Source organism: Panthera pardus, unplaced genomic scaffold (genome assembly GCF_024362965.1).
Source record: "Panthera pardus isolate Hobbes unplaced genomic scaffold, ASM2436296v1 HiC_scaffold_28, whole genome shotgun sequence".
NCBI lineage: Eukaryota > Metazoa > Chordata > Mammalia > Carnivora > Felidae > Panthera > Panthera pardus.
In genome coordinates this window covers 9420-34726 of record NW_026526854.1, presented here as the reverse complement: position 1 = coordinate 34726, position 25307 = coordinate 9420, and the positions used below count along the sequence as shown (strand labels likewise).

The window sequence follows — 25307 nt, the reverse complement described above, 5'->3', positions numbered from 1 at the left end:
CTTGTCTTGCTCCACAGTTCTCCCACACTTCTAGGTGCTCAGCTGGGATTCAAAACCCGATATAGTAATGGATCCTGCACCATAGGCACTTGGTTCTGGGGTAGTGCCATTCTGCACTGCTAATATGGCTGACGACTGCAGGGCCTTTTGTCTTTGAAGGTGCAATATATCCCACAGTATTCGACGGAGGGGACTGTTCTCTCCTAGTGTGCCCTGAGATTGCCACTGCTCTCCTCCTCCCCAGGCACATGCACGTGACAGTGGCTTTGGTCCAGAGAATGGCACACACTTTTGAAAACTCTGACCTTCAGCTCCTTTGGCTGTTTTCAAAGTAGAGACTGGCACTCTCCATATTTCCTATTCCCCAGTCCATGATCTGGAGGTTTTTCTCTTGTCCTAACTTGCGTTAGGGCAATCCACAGCTTCTCTTTCTCTCCCTTTTTTCTCTCTATGGATCCCTGCCTTCCACGCCCATGCTGTTTCATCTCCCCCAGTTTGCATACAAGCACCTCTGTCCCACCAAGCTGTCTCCCTCCACCTGTGCAGATTTTTCTGTCACTCCGCAGATAGATTTCCAAGTGTTCTGACCCCAATACAGCTGTGTTTCCGGGATGAGGGAAATCCTCGAACCCTTACTTCTCCACCATCTTAACTCCTAATTGATATCATTTGAAACACTAGAATAACCAGTGCTGTTCTGAAATCAGACCCCCAGGGTTCAAATCTCTCCTTTACAATTTTACGGGTAATTTAACTGAGTACTTTAAGACTCAATTCTTGCAAATCCAAAGAGTGAAGCTTGCCCAAGATTGTTAAATGACACACATCTTGATGTCTCATGATGAAATTCATCCAAGGATAAAGAGAAAATAATCTAAATCTTCAAAAAGTCATGGGGGGAAAAAACTACACGGTTACTGAAAAGGAAAAAAACTAAATGAGCTTTTTAGTCTCAACCTTGGAAGCTTCAAAAATGTGGAGGGAAAAATCTATCCATGAGAGACATGGGCTGTAGGCCAAAAATCTATATCTAGAGAAGGTATCATATACAAATTTTTGTTAAAGAAAAACATCAGTATGTACAAGGATTCAAAGGGTATGATCCACATAACAAGTCAGCTTAAACTACTAGAAACTTTCTCTAATCAAACAAGAAGAAAATGATCAGTGTACTTAAAAAAGATGAAGATGATAATTAATACTTGGTATGCGTGTGTGTGTGTGTGTGTGTGTGTGTGTGTGTGTGTGTGTTTTGGAACTTGGGTTCATGCGTTGTACAAGGTTTGTAATAGAATAATTTTATGGGAAAAACCCAATACTGGTCTGGTATTAAAGTCCTAAATTATCTCTATGTCATCAAATGAAAAGGGGAAACTTTTCTGGAAAATATTATACATAAATGTGTTGTAACAACATAACACTTAAATATATGTCAAAAATATTCCGTATATAAGAATATCTCAGTAAAATGCAATTATATTATACCTCAATTAAAATATGACATTTTGGTGTTTAAAAAGAATTGAACTATGGTTGCATTAAATGTTCGTTTTTATTGAAAAAATATATATATTGGGGACATAAATGACATATTGTTAAACAATTGATATATATGATATATACCATTATAGTATGACATACTGTATGATAGTTTTAAACACTTCATCTATATGACAAGTGTCATATATATTGTGAAATATATATGACATCTTTAACACACCTCATATATATGATATATGTCATACATATTATGACATATGTATGACATAATTTAAAACCATTCCTTCTCCAATTAAAATTAGAATTAACAATATGGTGCCTGGGTGGCTTAGTGGTTAAGCATCTGACTTCGGCTCAGGTCATTATCTCACAGTTGGTGAGTTCGAGTTTCACGTCAGGTGAGCTCGTTGCCCCACTTTGGGTGAGCCAGTGCCCGGCTTCAGGTAAAACCACGAGCCCCAGGTGAGCCCAGCTTCTCTCTCTCTTTCTCTCTCTCTCTCTTTTACTCTCTCTGCTCTTCACTCACTTGCGCCACCTCTCTCTCTAAAACAAAGTTAAAAAAAATAACATTCAAATGTTTTCCACAATCTTAAGTATTTGGATATTGAAAAATAGTCCTCGTTTATTTCTCTGATTAAATGAAGAAGAGAACTTTCCTCAGTGATTGGTTTGAGGGGTTAAGAAGAATGTAATTTTTCTGTATAATGTGATGAATGGAAAATTTTTGTGTTTCTCTATACGTCTCACATTATTTACAATAAACAGAAAAATAAATTAATGAATGTTAATCTAAAAAAATCTATCTTCCTACATTGAGTTGGTCTGAGAAGAAAAGATAGGGCTCTGATTTCTGATGAGAACAGAAAAGAAAATAAAAAGTTGGATGACCTGAGAAATAAAATCAATACCTTCATCTCTCAACCAAGTTCCTCATTTAATCAACCATGCTGAGGATACACATACTCAAGGAGAATCCTTTAAAAAGATCTATCAAGTTTTATTCCTCGATCTTCATACAATTTTATATCTCATAAGTCCCACAAGGTACAATTTTAACTTGATTAGCAATGACTTCATCACATATCCCAGTAATCCATATTTCCAACACTTCTTGTCCTAGAAAACCTGATGCAATGAGTGAAATTATGCTAATAAGAGGGTAAATTTTCCAGTGAAACAATTAATTTCTAATAAGATTTTTTCTTAAGATAAAAGATTATTTATACTGTTGTTTGTATTTGTTTTTTTATTGCAAGAGAAACGTTGTGATTTTCCAGAAATAAAACATGGACTACTACACAATGAATATAACTATAGACAAGACTTTCCAGTATCTGTAGGAAAAAAATATTACTATTCCTGTAACCACAATTTCGTGACAGATAAAAAACAGAACGGGGGATATATTCATTGCACACAAGAAGGATGGTCACCAGCAGTACCGTGCCGCAGTAAGTCAACCTTGTTATAATTGTATACGTGTAAATATTTCAAAGAGTGGTGTGGGAAGACACATAAGTGAGTACAGTTAAGCCTAATATGACAAAAAGAAGGCCAAGGGATGAGTTTTCTGAGCAAAACGACCAATGTAAGTTTTTCCTTCTATGAGGAGCTCTTCATAAAAATCACCTTAGAATTAAAAATAGAGGCTTACGAAAATACCTATGTCATTTCCAAATATCTTCATTATAAAAACTGAAGATAAATAATTTAAATACTGATTTTCTTCTTTTGAAACGTTTGGAAGTAGCTTTAGTTTGTCTTAAGTTATAGGTTATTTTTGGATACTTATGCATGAAAATTTAAATTTTGGACAAATAATTTTTGATTTGCTATTATCGTTGAATGTAGGGTTTGACGAATTTGGTTTACTATTTTTATGATTATTAGGACAATGTCTTTTTAATTATTTGATAAATGGAGAATATCCATATCCAGCAAAAATGTATTTCCAAGGTGACTCTGTAAGTGTTAACTGCTATGCTGGCTACAGTCTTCAAAATGAGCAGACTGTAATGACCTGTACAGAAGATGGCTGGGCGCCCGCTCCCGAATGCCTTCCTCCTGGTAAGTAAATGGTCACTATCCAGAAAACAGTAAAAGAACTGCAGAGAAGGAACGTGTAAAAGTAGGGTGACACCAGCAAGAGAACGAGGGGGATATGGCAGAGAAGGAGGAAACTAGGCTTGCCTCATCCCATGAGGATAACTATCAAATCATCCTAAATCAACCTGAAGACTGGCAGAACAAATTGTGCAACCAATCATAGAGAACAGTCCACATCAGAGAAGTAAGATGTACAGAGATTCAGTTTTCCCTCCCAAACTGAGGAGAAATGGACTGTGTACCACTGAGGTAGGAAAGGAGTAGTGGTCACAGAGAAGGGTGAGAGACAGTCTGACACACAGAGGAGCAAACAGGTAAAACAAATCCCCAAACCAACTGGCTTGGAAAGTGAAAGGGGCCAAATGTTGTGAGTTCCTGCAACCAGTGGGGCTTAAAGCCTAGGGTTTTAAAGGTCAGTGTACTAAGTTCTGAGAAAGTTCAAAGGGCGTTGGGGCTGTTCTTGGAGAAAAAGCAAGCAAAGAGCCTGTGGACATACAGCATGGAAACAGCAATCTGAAGAGCACTTGGTGCACACAGTGGGGAGATTATTTGCTCACCTGGGAGCATGTTGCAGAAAGGCAGCATTCACAGAGACCCACAGGAGCTGACAGGTGCCATTTCCCTCCCCTCCCCATTAGCATAAACACAGGGTCAACTGTGGGAATCTGTACAGGGCCCACACTTGCTATCTAACTTCTTACACCAAGCTCCACTTGCCCATGCTCCAATGGAACCATCCTTCCCAGTTATACTTGCCTCAGTCCCAGAGCAGGTAGCCCCAACCCCAAAACACCAGACGAAATCCCTGCCCACACCTCATCTCCCAACTTGGGGATCTTGGAAGCCTTGATTCCAGCAGCAGTGGTGAGAAGTCTCATGTCACAAGCAGACCAGAGTGCACCAAATTAAAACTCCCCACATTCAAGCCAGAGACCAACCACTGCCAACAAAGAGGCAAAGAGAGCCTCTGTAGATGAGGGGCATGAAGCACAAAGCGATCAGGGCACAAGAGCAGTGTGAACACAGCACACATTGGAGACACTCCCTGAAGTGCCAGGCCCTGGGGAACAGGGATCACAACACCTCAGGGCACGACAGAACCTCTTTTTCATAAGGCCATTACCCTAAAAATGGGGGAGGTAGCTGAATTTCCTACAGGCAGAAGTGGGCACAGAAACTTAAATGAGAAAACAGAAGAATTTGTCCCGAGTGAAAGAGCAGTAGAAGGCCAATGCCGGAGCTCTAAGCGAAACAGATATAAGTAACATGCTTAATAGAGAATTTAACATAATAACTATAATGATACTCACTGGACTTGAGAAAAATTCGAAGATATGAGTAAGACCCTAATACAGAGATAAGGAATAACATAGCAGAGAGAAAGGATTCAATAAACAAAACTAGAAACACACTTGATGGAATGAACAGCATAGTGGAAGAAGAAGAGGCATTAATTAATGACTTAGAAGACATAGTAATGAAAAGTAATCAAGCTGAACAGAAGGGAGAAAAAAGAATTATGCAAAGCACGATCGATTTAGGGAAGTCGGTGACGCCATCAAACATAACAACCTTCTTATTAGAGGTGCCCCAGAAGAAGAAGAAAGGAAAAAGGGACCAGAAAATTTATTTGAAGAATAGCAGAAACGTTCCCTAATCTGGAAGGAGAAAACAGATATCCAGATACACGAGGAGGCACAAAGAATCCCCAACAAAATTAACAAAAGCAAACCCACACCAAGATATATGGTAACTAAACTGGCAGAACATAACAATATAGAAAACATTGTAAAAACAGCAAGAGAAAAAAAAAGACAGTCACATACAAGGGAAAACCCATACGGCAACTAAGGCAGTTTTCAGCACAAACTTTCCAAGCCAGAAGGAAGTGGCATGATATATTCAAAGTGATGAATGGGAAACATACTCTATCCAGTCAAGAATAGTCTACCCAGCAAAGCCATTATTCAAAATAGAAGGAGAGATAAAGAGTTTCCCAGGCAAATAAAAACCAATGCAGGTCAAGACCATTAAATCAGCCTTGCAAGAAATATTAAAGGTGAATCTGAGTAGAAAGGAGAGATCAAAAGTGTCAGTATAAAGGTAGGAAACACAAAAGCAGTAAAAATGAATATTTCTGTAAAACAAATTTCTGTCAAGGAACTCACAAAATAAACGGATGTAAAATATGACACCACATACCTGAGGAAGAGAGAAGTAAAGTTTGGGTTCAAAGTTAAATGACCACCAACTTAATACAGACTGCTATATGCAACACATGTTATATACAAACCCAATGATGACCACAAAGCAAAACCACAATAAATATGCAAGGAATAAAGATAAAGGTATCCAATATATCATTAAAAAATCATCTAACCATGAAAGAAGGACCAGAAATGATCAGAGAAAATCTTCAGAAACAACCATAAATCAGGCAATAAAATAGCAACAAATGCATATCTATAAAAAAATTGCTTTGAATGTAAATATACTATATGCTCCAATGAAAAGACACAGGGTGACAGAATGAATAAAACAAGACCCATCTCTTTCCTACCTACAAAAAAACCCCCTCATTTTAGAGCAAAACACACCTGCAGATTGAAAGTGGAGGGATGTAGAATATTTATTGTGCAAATGGATGTCAAAAGAAAGCAGGAGTGCCAATAATTATATTGGACAAAGTAGACTTTGAAACAAAGCATGTAATAAGAGACAAAGAAGGACACTATATAATAATAAAGGGGACAATCCAACAAGAAGAGGTAACGATTGTGAATATATATGTACCCAACATGTGAGCTCCTCAATACATGAATGTTAATAACAAATAGCAAAGAATGACTCAATCATAATAAACAATAGTAGGGGATTTTAACACACCAATTACATTAATGGACAAGATTGTCTAAACCAAAAATCAACAAGGAAACAATGCCTTTAGACACACTGGAACAGATATATTTAACAGATATATTCAGAACATTCCATCTTAAAACAGCCAAATGTACATGCTTTTCAAGTGTACATGGAACATTCTGCAGAATAAAACACATATTAGGCCACAAAACAAGTGTCAACAAATTGAAAAAGGTCTAAATCACACCATGCAACACATCTGAACACAATGCAATGAAACTAGGAGTCAGCCACAAGAAAAAATGTGAAGATCACAAATAGATGGAAGTTAAATAACATGCTAAGAATGAATGGGTCAACCAGAAAATAAAAGAAAAAAACAAAAAGGTACATGGAAACTAGTGAAAATGAAAACACAACTGTTCAAAACCTGTGGGATGCAGCAAAACCGATTCTAAGAGGGACGTTTATAGCAATACACATCTACTGAAGAAGCAAGAAAAAAAATCTAATAAACAACCTAACCTGATGACTAAGGAAGTTAGAAAAACAACAAACAAAAACCCAAAAAGCAGAAGGAAGGAAATAAAAAGGATTAGAGCATGTATCCGGTTTGAGCAATTCCCTGGCTGTCATTTCTTCCTGGAATTTCTTTTCAGGAGAATTTTGTTTCATCATTTTGGCCTGGTTTCTGTATTTTATGTGTTTTAGTAGTTTGATTTATGTCCTGCACCTTGAGAACTACTATATTAAAAAGGAGTCCTACACTGTGCAGGGCCTGGGACTTCAGGAAGTGTTTTTGGAGTGTGTTGCATGCACTGTGTTGTTGTTGCGCATTTGGCTGCACTATCCCACTAGACAGGTCTTCCTTACTCTTGGTGGTGGCTTGTTTAGACACCATCTTAGACATTCCACCATTTAGACATTCTACCAGGTGCTTTTATTTGTTCATTGAAGCAACTGTGGAAAGAAGGAAAAAGAACGGGACCTGATCCCATACAAAGAAAAATGGAAGAGGCAAAAAAAAAAGACCAAGCAGAGAATCAAAGAAACTATAGGGCTTAATCCAGAAAGAGAGAAAGGCAAGTAAAGAAGAAGGAGATATAAAAAAGGTGTAAAAGAATAGAATTAAAATTAGCCTGATTGCACAGACAAACGAAGCAGAGAAAAAAAAGATATATAGAAATATACAGAGACACAGAGAGAGAGAGAGAGAGAGAGATGAATTGACCAAACATCAGGGACGCCTGGGTGGTTCAGTCGGTTGAGCGCCCAATGTCAACTCAGGTCATGATCTCATGGTTTGTGAATTCGAGCCCCACATCGGGCTCTGTGCTGATAGCTCAGAGCCTGGAGCCTGCTTCAGATTCTGCGCCTCCCTCCCCTCTGCCCCTCCCCTGCTCATGCTCTGTCTCTCTCACTCTCAAAAGGAAACATTAAAAAAAATTTTTTTTAATCAAATCAGAGAATATGAGCTTGATTCCAAAGGAAAAAAAAAAGGTTAATAAGAAAAACAAAGAAAAGCAAAGAAAACAAAGAAAAGGGCAACAAAGTAGCGTACAAAACCACAGGACAGTAATCTGTTGATACTTGGGACCATCTCTGCTGGTCTGGAGGAGATGTTGTCTGGTTCATCCAGTGTGAGTCCTGCTCCAGTAGATAAGCAGTTGCCAGGCACAGCGGGGTAAGGTTTCCTGTCACCAGGCCCTGCCTCCATTAGGAGCCACTGTCCTGTTCCTTGTAGACCCACCACGTTGGCAATGGGGAGAAAAATGGCAATACCCCAGTCTCTCCTCCCTGAACTGTGTTTTTCAAACCTTGCTGTTCAGGGGCGCCTGGGTGGCTCAGTCGATTGAGCGTCCGACTTGGGCTCAGGTCATGATCTTGCGGTCCGTGAGTTCGAGCCCCACATCAGGCTCTGTGCTGACAGCTCAGAGACTGGAGCCTGTTTCGCATTCTGTGTTTCCACCTCTCTCTGAACCTCCCCTGTTCATGCTCACTCTCTCTGTCTAAAAAAATCAGTAAAGGTTAAAAAAATTAAAAAAAAAACAAAAAACAATAAAAACAAAAAAAAACAAAACCTCGCTGTTCAGGCACCCCTCACAGAGTAGCACAGGCAGGTAGTTTGCTCTGCTCCACAGTTCTCCTGTGCCTCCTAGGTGCTAGGCTGAGATTCAAAATCCCATGTCTTCAAGGATCGTGTACCACATGGACCCAATTCTGGGATAGCGCCACTCCACCCTGCGGATATGGCTGGTGCCTGCCGGGTCTTTAGTCCTTGGGGGAACAATATACATTTTTCCCACAGTACTCAAAGGAGGGGACTGTTCTTTCCCAGGGCACCCCTGATATCTCTACCCGCCCTGGGGCTGACTCCTCTCCCCACACACCCCCCCCCCCCCAGGCGTGTGCACACAGCAGTGGCTCTGGTCCAGAGAATGCCACACACTTTTGAAAACTCTTATCTTCAGCTCCTAAGGCTATTTGCAAAGCAGAGACTGACATTTTCCGTATTTCTTGTTCCCCAGTTCGTGGTCTGGAAAAGGTCTTTCTCTTGTCCTAACACAATGGCACAATCCACAGCTTCTATATTTCTCCCTTTTGTCTGTCCACAGAAGGGGATCCCTCCCCTCTGTACCCATGCTGTTTTATCGCTCCCAATTCACATACACACATGTCTGTCACACCAAGCTGTCTCCCTCCACCTGTGCAGATTTTTCAGTCACTCTGCAGATAGATTTCCTGGGTGTTCCAAGTGTTCTGACCCCAAAACAGCTGTGTTCAAACAAGTTCAAACAAGGACAAGTGAAGTCTTGGTCCCCCTACTTCTCCACCATCTTAACTCCTAACTGATATCCTTTGAAAACCCATAATAGGTGGATAACCAGATTTGTTCTAAAATCAGACCACCAGGGTTCAAATCTCTCCTTTACAATTTTACACCAATTTATTTGAGTTCTTTAAGACTCTACTCTTGCAAATCCAAACAGTGAAGTTTGCGCAAGGTAGAATGATTGTTAAATGACACTCATCTGGGATGTATCATGATGAAATTCATCATCCAAGGATAAAGAGAAGTTCATCTAAATCGTCAAAGAGTAGTGGAGAAAAATACCTAGAAGGTTACTTAAGTGGAATAAGACTAAATGAACACTTGATCTCAATATTGGAAGCTTCAAAAATGTGGTGGAAAAAATTTATCAATGAGAGCTATAAACTGGAGGCCAAGAATCTATATCTAGAGAAGGTATCATATACAAATCTTTACTAAAGAAAAACATCAGTATATTCAAGTATTCCAGGTGTATAATCTACATAAGTCTGCTGAAACTACTGGAAACTTTAATCAAACAAGAAAGAAAATGTTACCAGTGTACTTGAGAAGGATGAAGATGAGGGGCACCTCGGTGGCTCAGCCGGATAAGCGTCTGACTTCGGCTCAGGTCACGGTTTCTGGGTTTGAGCCCCACATCTGTGGGGCTGTCTGTGCTGACAGCTCGGAGCCTGAAGCCTGCTTCAGGCTCCCTCTCTCTCTGCCCCTCCCCTGCTCATGCTCTGTCTCTTTCTCTCTCTCTCTCTCTCTCTCTCTCTCTCAAAATAAGTAAATAAACCTTGAAAAAAAAAAAAAGGAAGATGAAGATGATAATGAATACTTGGGGTGTGTGTGTGTGTGTGTGTGTGTGTGTTTGGAACTTTTTTTCGTGTGTTGCACAACAGTTCTTGTAATAGAATCATTTTGTGGGGAAAAAACTAATACTGGTATGGTATTAAAAGTACTAGATTATCTCTAAATCATCAAATGAAAACGGAAATTTTTTCTGGGAAATATTATATATAAATGTGTTATAAACAGCATAACACTTAAACATGTGTCAAAAATATTCCATATATAAGAAACTCAATAAAATGCAATTATATTATACCTCAATTACAATATGACATTTTGGTGTTTAAAAAGAATTGAACTATGGTTGCATTAAATGTTCACTTGTATTCAAAAAAAAAAAAAAAAATATATATATATATATATATTATGATATACATGACATGTTATAAACACCTCATATGTATGATGTGTACATGTTACAACATATGCCACATTATATATGATATATATGCCACATATGTGTGCCATATAAACCTTAAATACTATGACATACTATGAATGACATTTTAAATCACCTCATGTACATAATATATATTATATATATTCTGAGACACATGTGACATACTTTAAAACACCGCATTCTCAAATTAATATTAGAAATAACAATCAAATGTTTACTGTAATCTTAACTATTTGAATATTAAGAAATAGTCCTAGTTCATTTGTCTGATTAAATGAAAACTTTCCTTGATGATTGGTTTCAGGCATTAATTAGAAGGTTAGTTTTCCGTATAATGCGATGAATGGAAAATGTGTTTCTCTATATTTCTTACACTATTTGAATAAATAGAAAAGTAAATTAATGAACGTTTATCTAAAAAAAAAAACCGCACTGTTTCCCTACGCTGAGTTGGTCTGAGAAGAAAAGGCAGGGCTCTGATTTCTGATGAGAGCAGAAAAGAAAATAAAGAAGATAGATGATCTTAGGAATAAAATCTATACTTTCATCTCTCGAACAAGTTGCTCATTTACATACCAGGGCTAGGATATACATAGTCGGTGGATCATATACATACCCAAATAGATCTGTAGAGTTTTATTTATGAAGAGTCTTCATACAAGTTTCTATATCGTATGACCCACAAGATATAATTTTAACTTCATTAGCATATCCCAGTCATCTGAATTTTATAACTTCTCTTGTCCTAGAAAACCTGATGCAATGAGTGAAATTAGACTAATAAGAGGATATAATTCATCAGTGAAACAATTCATTTCCCATCTGATTTTTTTTCTTAAGGTAAAACATCATTTATACTGTTTTTGTTTGTTTTGTTTTTATTGCAAGGGTATCGTTGTGATTTTCCAGAAATAAAACATGGTAGTCTACACCATGAAAGTAACTATAGACAAAACTTTCCAGTACGTGTAGGAGAAAAATATTGGTATTCCTGTGATCAAAATTTTGTGACTGTTTCACAAAAGCCCTGGGAACATATTCATTGCACACAAGAAGGATGGTCACCAGCAGTACCATGCCGCAGTAAGTCAACCTTTATAATTGTATATGTATAAATATTTCAAATAGTAGAGGGGGGAAAACACATAAGTGAATACAATGAAGCTTAGTATGACTAACATAAAGCCAAAGGATGAATGTTATGAGCAAAAATACCAATATGAGTTTTTCCTTTTATGAAGAGTTCTTCATAAAAATCACACTAAAGATAAAGATAGAGGCTCTCTGAAAATAACTATATCATTTACAAGGACTTAATTATAAACCTGAAGGTAAATAATATTTAACATTGATTTTTTTTCCAGCATTTGGTAGTAGCTTTAATTTTGGATACTTATGCATGAGTTTAAATTTTGTATAAATAACTTTTAATTGGCTATTTTCACTGAACTTAGGGGTTTTAAATTTTTTTTTGTTTCTTATTTTCATTATTTTTAGGACAATGTATCTTCAATCATTTGAAAAATGGAGAGTATCCAAAACAAGGAGTTAAATATGTACAAGGTGAAAATGTAAGCGTTAATTGCAATTCTGGCCACAGTCTTCAAAATGAGCAGACTGTAATGACCTGTACAGAGGATGGCTGGTTCCCTCCTCCTGAATGCATTCCTCTCAGTAAGTAAATGATCTGAGATCCCGGTGTATTATGCTTTTCTAAGCCTCATCTAGATGGACTGTAACAAAATATCTATAACAACTTTCTTATCTCCCCTATGGAACTACTTAGTTTTCTTTTTTCCAAGTGTGTATGAGTGGATATACAAATTTCTTGATACATGTATAGCAAAATAAATGTTTACTGATAGGCATTAGTCAAGAAAACAGTAATGGAAGTACAAGGAAGAAACCTCTAATATAGGGGGACACAAGAGGAAGGAGGTAGATGTGGCGGTGTAGGAGGATCCTAGGCTTGCCTCATCCCATGAATACACCTAGATAACTATCAAATCATCCTAAATACCCTAGAAATTAACCTAAAGACCAGCAGAACAAATTCTGCAACTGAAGGTAGAGAACAAGCCATGTCAATGAAGTAAGATGTGTAGAGATTCAGTTTTCTTTCCCAAACTGAGAAGAAACAGATTGTGAACACTGAGGTGGGAAAGGAGTAGTGGTCAGAGGGAATGGTGAGAGACAGACTGAAACACAGGTGAGCACCACACACGAGAAAACGAATCTCCATAGCAATTGGTTTGGAAAGGGCGAGGGGGCAAATTTTGTGAGCTTTGCAATCAGTGGGGCTTAAAGCCTAGGGTATTATAAGGACAGCGTACTTGGCCCTGGGAGAGTTCAAACAGCATTGAGGCTGCTCTTGGAGAAAAGGCAAGCAAAGAGCCTGTGGATATACAGCATGGAAACAGCAATCTGAAGAGCACTTGGAGAACACAGTGGGGAGGTTATTTGCTCCCCTTGGAGAATATTGCAGAAAGGCAGCCTTCACAGAGACCCCTCTGGGAACAAAGGAACTGGTAGGTACCATTTCCCTCCCCTGCCCTTCAGCATATAGACATGGTCACCTTTGGGAACCAGCACAGGACCCACACTTGCTCTCTAACTTGCTTCTACCAAGCCCTGCCTCCCCATGCTCCAGTGGAATCACCCTTCCCAGTCACACTTGGCCTCAGTCCCAGCACAGGTGGCCCCCAACCCCAAAAGCCCAGACCAAATCCCTGCCCACACCTCATCTCCCAACCTGGGTGTTTGGGGTGCCATGATTCCAGCAGCAGTGGCGAGAAGTCTCATCTCACAAGCAGACCAGAGCACACCAAGTTAAAACTCACCACATTCAGGCCAGAGACCAAACACTGCCCACACAGGCAAAGAGAGCCTCTGCAGATGAGGGGCATGAAGGACAAAGCAATCAGGACACAAGAGCAGTGTGAACACAGCACACATTGGAGACACTCCCTGAAGTGCCAGGCCCTGGGGAAGAGGGATCGCGACACCTCAGGGCACGACAGAACCTCTTTTTCATAAGGCCATTAGCCTCAAGAACAGGAGAAGTAGCTGACTTTCCTAATACAGAAAAGCAGGCACAGAAACTTAGACAAAATGCGAAAACAGAAGAATGATCTGTGAAAGATGAAAGATCTGTACAAGGCCAATGCCAGAGATCTAAGTGAAACAGATATAGGTAACATGCCTAATAGATAGTTAAAGTAAAAATTATGAAGATATTCACTGGACTTGAGAAAAAAAGTGGAAGACATGAGTGAGACTCTTAATAAAGAGATAAGGAATAACATAGCAGAGATAAAGGATTCACCAAACAAAATTAGAAGCACACTGATGGAATGAACAGCAGGCTGGAATAAGAAGAGGAACAAATTAATGACCTAGAAGACCGTGTAATGGAAAGTAATCAAGCCAAACAAGGAGAAAAAAGAATGGTGCAAAATAAGAATACATTCAGGGAGTCAGAACTCCATCAAACATAACAGCATTCATATTAGAGTAGTCCCAGAAGAAGAAGAAAGAAAAAACATGGCAGAAAATTTATTTGAAGAATTAATAGCAGAAAAGTTCCCTAATGTGAAGGAGGAAACAGATATCCAGATACAGAAGGCAGAGAACCCCCAATAAAATCAACAAATGCAAACCACACCAAGACATATTGTAACTAAATTGGCAAAACATAGGGATATAGAAAAAATTATAATAGCAAGACCAAAAAAAAAAAAAAAAAAAAAGAAAGAAAGAAAGAAAGAAAAAAGGCAGTCACATGCAAGGGAAAACCCATAAGGCCATGAGAGCATTTTTCAGCACAAACTTTCCAAGCCAGACGGGAGTGGAATGATATATTCAAAGTGCTGAATGGGAAACGTACTCTATCCAGCCAAGAGTATTCCATCTAGCAAGGCTATTATTCATAATAGGAGAGTTTCCAAGACACACAAAACCAGTGAAGTTCATGACCACTAAACCAGACCTGCAAGAAATATTAAGGAGGACTCTTTGAGTGGAGAGGAGAGACCAAAAGTGACAGTATGAAGGTAGGAAACACAAAAGCACTCAAGATGAATATTTCTGTGAACAAATTTCAGTCAAGGAACTCACAGAATAAAAGGATGTAATATATAACATATGACACCATATACCTGGAGAAGAGAGGAGTAGTGTTTGGGTTCAAACTTATGACCACCAACTTAATAAAGACTGCTATATACAAAAATGTTATATACAAACCTAATGGTGACCACAAATCAAAAATCACTAATGAATATGCAAAGAATAAAGAGAGAGAAATACAAAATATCACTAAAAAAACCCCATCAAACCATGAAAGAGAGAAAGAGAAGAAATGATCAGAGAAAATCTTCAGAAACAACCACAAAACAAGTAATACAATGAAAATAAATGCATGTCAAAAATTATTTTGAATGTATGCGGTGTAAATGCTCTAATCAAAAGACATAGGGTGACGGAATGAAAAAAACAAGACCCATCTGTATACTGCCTACAAAAGAATCATTTTGGACCAAAAGACAACTACAGATTGACTGGAGATTGACAGTGAGGGGATGTAGAATATTTATTGTGCAAATGGATGTGAAAAGAAGTTGGAGTAGCAATACTTATATTGAAGAAAGTAGACTTTAAAACAAAGAATGTAATAAGAGACATAGAAGGACACTACATAATAATAAAGGGGACAACCCAACAAGAAGATACAACTTTTATGTTGTGGAGTCACAAGTTGGGTGTATAAATATTACATGCTTCAACAAATTCAAAAAGATCAAAGTCGCACCATGAATCTTTTCAGAACACAGTGCTATGAAACTATAAGTCAACCACACACACACACACACACACACACACACACACACACACACAAATCTGAAAAGGACACAAATACACGGAAGTGAAAATACACGCTAATAAACAATGAATGGGTCAACCAGGAAATAAAAGGAAAAAAATTACATAGAAACAAGTGAAAATGAAAACATAGCAATTCAAAACCTGTGGGATGCAGCAAAACTGTTCTAAGAGGGAAATTATCATAATACAGGTCTACCTCAATAAGCAAGAAAAAAATCAAATAAGCAACCTAACCTGGCACTTAAGCTAGAAATCAACAACAAACAAAACGCCAAAAAGCAGAAGGAAGGAAATAATACAGATTAGAGCCGAAATAAATGATATAGAAACTAGACAAACAACAGAGCAGATCGAAGAAAACAGGAGCAGATTCTTTGAAACAATTAATAAAATGACAAACTGCTAGCCAGACGTATCAAGTAGAAAAGAGAAAGGACCCAGATAAATAAAATCACAAATAAGAGAGGAGAAATAACAACCAACACCACAGAAATACAAACAACTTTAAGAGAATATTGTGAAAAACTATATGCCAACAAACTGGACAATCTGGAATAAATGGATAAACTCCTAGAAACATAAACTACCAAAACTGAAACAGGAACAAATACTGAACAGGAACAAAAACTGATACATGAATTCAGCAAAGTCGCAGGATACAAAATCAATGTACAGAAATCAGTTGCATTCTTATACACTAATAATGAAGCAACAGAAAGACAAATAAAGAAACTCATCCCATTCACATTTGCACCAAGAAGCATAAAATACCTAGGAATAAATCTAACCAAAGATGTAAAAGATCTGTATGCCGAAAACTATAGAAAGCATATGAAGGAAATTGAAGAGGATATAAAGAAATGGAAAAACATTCCATGCTCATGGATTGGAAGAATAAATATTGTCAAAATGTCAATACTACCCAAAGCTATCTACACATTCAATGCAATCCCAATCAAAATTGCACCAGCATTCTTCTCGAAACTAGAACAAGCAATCCTAAAATTCATATGGAACCACAAAAGGCCCCGAATAGCCAAAGTAATTTTGAAGAAGAAGACCAAAGCAGGAGGCATCACAATCCCAGACTTTAGCCTCTACTACAAAGCTGTAATAATCAAGACAGCATGGTATTGGCACAAAAACAGACACATAGACCGATGGAATAGAATAGAAACCCCAGAACTAGACCCACGAACGTATAGCCAACTAATCTTTGACAAAGCAGGAAAGAATATCCAATGGAAAAAAGACAATCTCTTTAACAAACGGTGCTGGGAGAACTGGACAGCAGCATGCTGAAGGATGAAACTAGACCACTTTCTTACGCCATTCACAGAAATAAATTCAAAATGGATAAAGGACCTGAATGTGAGACAGGAAACCATCAAAACCCTAGAGGAGAAAGCAGGAAAAAACCTCTCTGACCTCAGCTGCAGCAATTTCTTACTTGACACATCTCCAAAGGCAAGGGAATTAAAAGCAAAAATGAACTATCGGGATCTCATGAAGATAAAAAGCTTCTGCACTGCAAAGGAAATAATCAACTAAACGAAAAGGCAACCAATGGAATGGGAAAAGATATTTGCAAATGACATATCGGACAAAGGGCTAGTATCCAAAATCTGTAAAGAACTCACCAAACTCCACACCCGAAAAACAAATAATCCAGTGAAGAAATGGGCAGAAGACGTGAATAGACACTTCTCTCAAGAAGACATCCGGATGGCCAACAGGCACATGAAAGATGCTCAGTGTCGCTCCTCATCAGGAAAATACAGATCAAAACCACACTCAGATACCACCTCACGCCAGTCAGAGTGGCTAAAATGAACAAGTCAGGAGACTATAGATGTTGGCAAGGATGTGGAGAAACGGGAACCCTCTTGCACTGTTGGTGGGAATGCAAACTGGTGCAGCCGCTCTGGAAAACAGTGTGGAGGTTCCTCAAAAAATTAAAAATAGATCTACCTCATGACCTAGCAATAGCACTGCTAGGAATTTACCCAAGGGATACAGGAGTGCTGAAGCATAGGGGAATTTGTACCCCAATGTTTATAGCAGCACTCTCAACAATAGCCAAATGATGGAAAGAGCCTAAATGTCCATCAACTGATGAATGGATAAAGAAATTGTGGTTTATACACACAATGGAATACTACGTGGCAATGAGAAAGAATGAAATATGGCCTTTTGTAGCAACGTGGGTGGAACTGGAGAATGTTATGCTAAGTGAAATAAGTCATACAGAGAAAGACAGATACCATATGTTTTCACTCTTATGTGGATCCTGAGAAACTTAACAGAAGACCATGGGGGAGGGGAAGGAAAAAAAAGAGGTTAGAGAGGGAAGGAGCCAAAACATAAGAGACTCTTAAAAACTGAGAACAAACTGAGGGTTGATGGTGGGTGTGAGGGAAGGGAGGGTGGAGAGGGAATGGGTATTGAGGAAGGCACCTGTTGGGATGAGCACTGGGTGTTGTATGGAAACCAATTTGTCAATAAATTTCATATTAAAAAAAAAGAATTTGGGAGTTCCCCAAATAAACCTTGCCATGTTTATTAAAAAAAAAAAAAAAAAAAAAGGAAGAAAGAAAGAAAATTGAACAGATCAATTACCAGCAATAAATAAATAAATAAATAAATGAATAAATAAATAAGAGTTAATGCCTATTCTCAAACTACTCCAAAAAAAAAAAAAAAAAAGGAAAAGAAAAGAAAAGAAGGAAAAACTCCCAAATTCATTCTATGAAGCAGCACTACCCTGATACCAAGCCAGATACAGCCACCACAAAATAAGAGAACTATAGTATATGTCAATATTTCTGATGAATATAGATGCAAAAATGCATAACAAATACTAGCAATCCGAATCCAACAATAAATTTTAAAAAATTATTCCCCACAATCAAGTCATGTCTGTTCACGACTTATACCCGGTGATTTCTTCCTGAGTTGCAAGGATGGTTCAATATTCACAAACCAATCAATGTGTGATACATCACATCAACCAAATCATATCAATAAAAGAAAAGATGAAAACCATATGATCATTTTAACAGATACCAAAAAAAACATTTGACAAAGTATAACATCTATTCGTGATAAAAGATCTCGACAAAGTAGGATTAGAGGGGACATATCTTAACATAATAAAGGCTATACATGAAAAAAACCACAGCTAACATCATCTTTAATGGGGGAAAATTATGAGCTTTCTTCTCAAGGTCAGGAACAAGACAAGACATAACAAGACGAGGAGGTCTACTCTTCCACTTTTACTCAATAAAGTACTGAAAGTCCTAGCCACAGCAACTAGAACAAAAAGGAATAAAAGGCATTCAACTCGGTAAGGAAGAAGTAAACCTTTCACTATTTGCACATGACATAATATTTTATACAGAAAACCCAAAAGACTCCACCAAAACGTGCTAGAACTGAAGTGAATTCAGGAAAGCTATAGGATACAAAATCAATGCACAGAAATCTGTTGCATTTCTGTATAACAATAATAAAGTAGCAGAAAGACAAATTAAGAAAACAGTCCCATTTACAATTGCAATAAAAATAATAAACTACCTAGGAATAAACCTAACCAAAGAGGTGACAGATCTGTACTCTGAAAACTATAGAACACTGATAAGAGAAGTTGAAGACAACCCAAAGAAAATGGAAAGGCATCCCATGTTCATGGGCTGGAAGAACAAATATCGTTAAAATGTCTACAAAACCCAAAGCAATCTGCACAATCAATGCAACCCCTACCAAAATACCAACGACATTTTTTATAGACCTAGAACAAACAAGCCTAAAATTTGTATGGAACCACAAAAGGCCCTGGTTAGCCAAATCAATCTTGAAAAAGAAAAGCAAAGCTGGAGGCATCATAATTCTGGACTTCAAATTAATATTACAGAGATAGTGATCAAGAGCATATGGTACTGGGGCAGAAATAGACACATAGATCAATGGAACTGAATGGAAAACCCAGAAATAAACCTACAATTATACACTCAATTAATTTTTAACAAAGCTGGATTGAATATCCAGTGGGAAAAAGACATTCTGTTCAACAAACGATGTTGGGGAAACTCCACAGCAACATGCAAAAGAATGAAACTGAACCACTTTCTTACACCATACACAAAAATAAATTCAAACTGGATTAAAGACCTATATGTGAGACCTGAAATTATAAAAATTCCTGGAAGAGAGTACAGGCAGTCACTTCTCTGACATCAGCCACAGCTTTCTAGATAGATCACCTGTGGCAAGGGAAACAAAAGCAAAAAAGAAGAAACTATTGGGACTACATTAAACTACAAAGCTTCTGCACAACAAAGGAAGCAATCAACAGAACTAAAAGGCAACCTATGGAATGGGAGATGATATTTACAAATGACATGTCTGGTAAAGGGTAGTATCCATAATATATAAAGAACTTCTAAAACTCAACACCCCAAAACCTGATAATCCAATGAAAAATGGGTAGAAGACATGAACGGATATTGCTCCAAAGAAGACATACAGATGGGCAATAGACACATGAATGATACTCATTAGCACTTATCATCAGAGAAATACAAACCAAAAAAACAATAAGATGTCACCTCACAGGTGTTGGTGAGGATGTGGAGAAAGGGGTACCCTCTTGCACTGTTGGCAAGAATCCAAACTGGTGCAGCATCTCTGGAAAATAGTATGGAGGTTCCTCAAAAGGTTAAAAATAGAATTGCTGTAATATCCAGCAATCACACTCCTGGGTATTTACCCAAAGAATACAAAAGCACTAATTCAAAGAGATACACGCACCCCTATCTTTATTGCAGCATTATTTGCAATAACCAAGATATGGAAGCAGCCTAAGTGTCTACCAATTGGTGAATAGATAAAGATAAATGGACTGTTATTCAGCCGTAAAAAAGAATGAAATCTTGCCATTTGCAACAACTTGGATGGACTAGACAGTATAATGCTAGGCAAAATAAGTCTGTCAGAGAAAGACAAATACCATATGATTTCAGTCATATGTGGGATTTAAGAAACAAAACAGATGAGCAAAGGGAGGAAATTTGAGAGAGAGAGAGGGACCAAAAAAAAAAAAAAAAAAAAAAGGCTCTTAAGTGTCTTAAGTGTAGAGAACAATATGATAGTTACCAGAGGGGAGAAAGCGGGCAGAGGGGATGGGTGAAATAGGTGATGGAGATGAAAGAGTATCCTTGTCACTATGAGCACTAGGTGATGTATGGAATTGTTGAATCACTATACTGCATACCTGAAACTAATATAACACTGTATGTCAGCCAACCGGTGTTAAAATGAAAACTTAAATACATACATACATACAGTCAATCTAGAAAAAAAATACAGTACAAAGAATTTTGAAAGCAACAAGAAAGAAAAACCTGCTTCACATACAAAGGCACTTCTGTGGGAGGTGTTTCTAGTAATACATGCCTACAGTAAAAAAAGAAATGATCTCAAATATACAAACTGTATACATCAAAAAGCTAGTAAAAGAAGGGGGTACCTGGGTAGCTGAGTTGGTTGAGTGTCCAACTCTTGATTTCTGCTCAGGCGATGATCCAGGATCATGGGCTTGTACCCCACATAGTGCTCCGCACGTGAGGGTAGAGACTGTTTCAGATTCTCTCTCTCCTACCCCTCCCTACCCTGACTTGTGATGTCTAACAAATAAAATGAAATTTTTTTCATTAAAAAACTTGGAAAAGAAGAAAAAACTAAGCCTAAAATTAGCAGAAAGAAGGAAATAACAGAAATCAGAGCAGAAATATACGAAATAAAGACCAAAAAGTCAACAAAATAGATACCTACCTTTTTCAAAATGTAGACAAAATTGACAAACCTAAGCTGATTAACTAATTAAAACGAGAGACCGCATAAATAAAATAGAAATGAAATTGAAGATATTCAACTGATATCACAGAAATGCAAATGTTCATAAGAGACCACCATAAATGATTACACACTGACAAATTGGATGACAGAGAATGGATAAGTTCCTGGAAATATAAAACTGACAAGACAAAACCATTAAGAAATGGAAAATCTGAACAAACCAGTGACAAGTAACAACACTGAATAATTAATTTAATATATCTCCTCAAAGAAAAGTCTGGGAACAGAAGTATTCACTGGTAATTAACAGAAGATTTAATACCAATTTTTATTTAAAAACTCCAAAATTTTGAGGGAGAGCACTTCCAAAAATAGATTAACTTTAATACCAAAACCAGACAAGGATGCTACAAAAAAAATTATACCCGACATCACTGATAAACATAAATATTGAAATGCTCAACAAAATGTTAACAAACTGAATTCAATAGCACATTAAAAGATTCACACACCATGATGAAGTTGGGTTTATCTATGGGACTCAAGGGTGATTCAACAGATTTAAATCAGTAATATGATATAGCACATTAACAAAATTAAAGGTAAAAATCATATAATCATCCAGATAGATACACAAAAAGCATTTGGCACAATTCAACATCCATTTATGATAAAAACTGACAACAATTAGGTATTGAAGAAATGTACATCAACATAATGAAGACCATAAATAAGAAGCCCATAACTAACATCACATTTGATGAAAAGCTAAAAGCTTTCCCCAAGGATCAGGAAAAATACAAAGATACCCACTCTCATCAGTGTTGAAAAAGGGAAATAAAATGTATCCAAATAAGAAATAAAGAAGTAAAGAGGCACCTGGGTGGCTCAGTCGGTTAAGCGTCCGACTTATGCTCAGGTCATGATCTCACGGTTCGTGGGTTCGAGCCCCACATTGGGTGCTGTGCTGACAGCTCAGAGCCTGGAGCCTGCTTCAGATTCTGTGTCTCATTCTCTCTCTGCCCTCCCCGACTTGTGCTCTGTCTCTCTCTGTCTCTCAAAAATAAATAAATGTAAAACATAAAAATAAAAAATAAATAAAGAAGTAAAATTAGCTCTGTGTGCATATGATGTATTCTTTAGGGAAAACACTAAAGACTCCACAACAACAACAACAACAACAACAAAACCTGTTAGAATTAATAAATGAATTCAGTAAAGTTGTAGGATACAAAATCAATATACAAAAATCTGCTGTATTTCTGAACACTAATAATGAACTATCAGAAAGAGAAATTAAAATAAGTTTTCATGAGATGTGGGTGTTACCTAATTCTGGAGGTTTCAAGGGCCAAAAATAATCTTTCAGGAGTAAAATATAGATCAAAGCTAGAGAGATTCTCTTCTATCAGAAAACAAAGTAAAACAATTTTTTTGTATATTGTTTCAAGTACAAGATGGTTTCCAATTTTAGAGTTAACCCTCAAATGGAAAAAATAATTGACATTATCAATCGTAAGAATTACTTATAAATTAATTAAAAGTACTATTTTAGAAAGATGTGTATGAATGTTATACACAGTTATGTAATCCAGAAAACTTGAGGTAGTGGCATTTAATCCTGAACTCTGTGTTTCAATGCCAATATGATAAATAGGAATTCGCCTTCTGCTGTCAAGAACACTCCAGTTTTTAGAAGTATTTGTGTGATGTTTACCTATATGGTGTGATTTAAAGTTGTGCAGTGGCCCAATTGCCTTCAGTATCCTCTCTTCTTTGAAATGTAGTAGGGGCTCCTGGGTGGCTCTGTAGGTTAGGCATCTGACTCTTCCTTTTAGCTCAGGTCATGATCTCACAGTTTGTGGCATTGAGCCCCACAGCAGGCTCTGTGCTGACAACTGGGAGCCTGCTTGGGATTCTCTCTCTCTCTCTGTCTCTGTCTGTCTCTCTCTCTCTCTCTCTCTCTCTCTCTCTCTCTGTCTCTCCCTCTCCCCCGCTCCCCCTCTTTCCCTCTCCCCCTCTCCCCGTCTCTGCCTCTCCCCCTCTCCCCATCTCCTCCTCCCCCCCTCCACTGTTGGCACTCTGTCTCTCAAAATAACTAAATGAACAATAAAAAAAATAAATTCTATTTAAAAAAATTAAAAAAAATGTTTTTTAAAAAAGAAAAAGGAAATGTATTGATATTACTAGATTCAACAAACCTGAAATTTATGTGGAATAGCAAATACTCTGAATAAATACTTTAGAATAGTAAAATCCAATAGTATTTACTGCAATTTACTGTGAATCATTATAAGCTGAAAAGTTCTCTATTACAATTTCAGTGAGGAAAGGTAGAAACGGATGATGAGGGTGAAGAAGGGACTAAGGAACTCTGGAAGTTGAGGTGGCCCTGGGGAGGGGAGATCTGATGGGTGAAGCGTGACAGTGAGCGCCATGAGAAGGCTCAGAGCAGACGCCCCGGGAGTGTCACGAGAGGGAGAGGTGTGCCACAGCAAGCCTTGTTTATTTTTAATGTAGACATAATGGAGAATGTATATGCTACTTTTCTGCCTGCACATAATGTTAAACTACAACTCACTTATCAAGTTTTGTTGAAATTGTTCTTAGCTGAAAATAAGTGTGTCCCCCAATGACACGTAAATTCTCTTTGGCCTTTGATTGCTAGGGCTACTGGCCAAGTCTACATCGATCCACTTTTCTTTGCCCATTCCCTGATTGTTCTACAACCTTTGCACTTTCCTTTCTTCCCAATTATGCCTCCCCCTCACCCCACACACCATTCCTACCTGCCCAGGATGTGAGTTTTTCCCAACCAGTCCATCCTGTGCTCACTTAGCTGATGTGCACTTTACCCATAGCTTAACAACTTTAACTAGTTTCAGAATACGGTGCATAAACAAGAGATGATATATTTGGGGTAAAATGTGCTACATTTTAGGGGGAAAAAATCACAAAAATAACAAAAGGGTTAAATAGGTTTGACAGAGCACTTCTGTGTGTTTGGACGCTTTAACTGAGAGAGCCAAGTTTCTCAAACCATGTTGACCAAAAATGTAATAGATAGGAAAGTGCTTATAGAATTGTTCCTTCAAAGGCTCCCCAAAGCCTTTTTGAACAAAATTAAAATGATTCCTGACTTCAAAATTATGGCATACATTCAAAATTAAGACACGTAGACAAGAGGTACAATGGAGTTACAGATAGCAGAGTTTCTTGGGTTCATGCAATAGAGCTTTGAGATCACTGTACATGTGTTCTCATGTCTTACCTTTTACATTGGTTGCCGTCCACTGTGCTCTTCCCATGGGTTGCCTGCAATCTGCAGATATAATGGAAAGGTTCCAAAAGAGCTTCATATTCATCCATTCATTCTTTCATTCATTTATTTGCCCATCCAGTGGTCACTTTTTAAGTGCCTGCTAAGTGCCAGGCATTAGGACTAGCATTTACCAAAAGGCCATTTAGTGGGGAAAACAAAAGGAATGATTATTGTATTTCGTCAACATATTGTATTTTACTGTATAAAGCATTGTGATGGAGACAAGGAAAAGAGAGACTACAGAGTCATTTAGAGGAGGCAAGAAATCCAAGTTGCAATGAGTTTGGAGTGGGATCAGGTTGGGGAGTTTGTTTGTAAGAGGTGGAATGAAGAGAGACAAATCTGTCAGGGTCACGATGGCATCTTGGGTAGGCTTTGAAGGTTGGATGGGAGTCATGGAAATAAGGATGCCAGGGAGGAGGACATTCAAGACTGAGGAACATGGCTCCTGGGTGGCTCAATTGGTTAAGCATCGGACTCTTGATTCAGCTCAGGTCATGATCTCAGTCTTGACATCGAGTCCCGTGTGGAGCTCCACCCTGGGAATGGACCCTGCTTGGGATTCTCTCAATCTCTCTCTCTCTCTCTCTCTCTCTCTCTCTCTCTCTCTCTCTCTGTCTCCTTTTACTCCTGCCCCCTCCATAAAAGAAAAAAAAAAAAAAGACTGAGGAAACATCAGTTGTGTTTACAAAAGACTGATAGTAGAT

At 37.9% G+C, this 25307-nt stretch overlaps 1 protein-coding gene across 1 annotated transcript; it reads left to right on the top strand.

The window, feature by feature from the left end:
* Positions 1–2707: 2707 nt before the first annotated feature.
* Positions 2708–12313, top strand: LOC128774083 (complement factor H-like; the record flags this gene model as incomplete). Its single annotated transcript, XM_053892149.1, has 4 exons — positions 2708–2951; positions 3391–3567; positions 11424–11618; positions 12033–12313. Coding segments are annotated over 4 exons (801 nt in total), but the record flags the coding sequence as incomplete, so codon positions are not given.
* Between the last annotated feature and the right edge of the window lie 12994 nt (positions 12314–25307).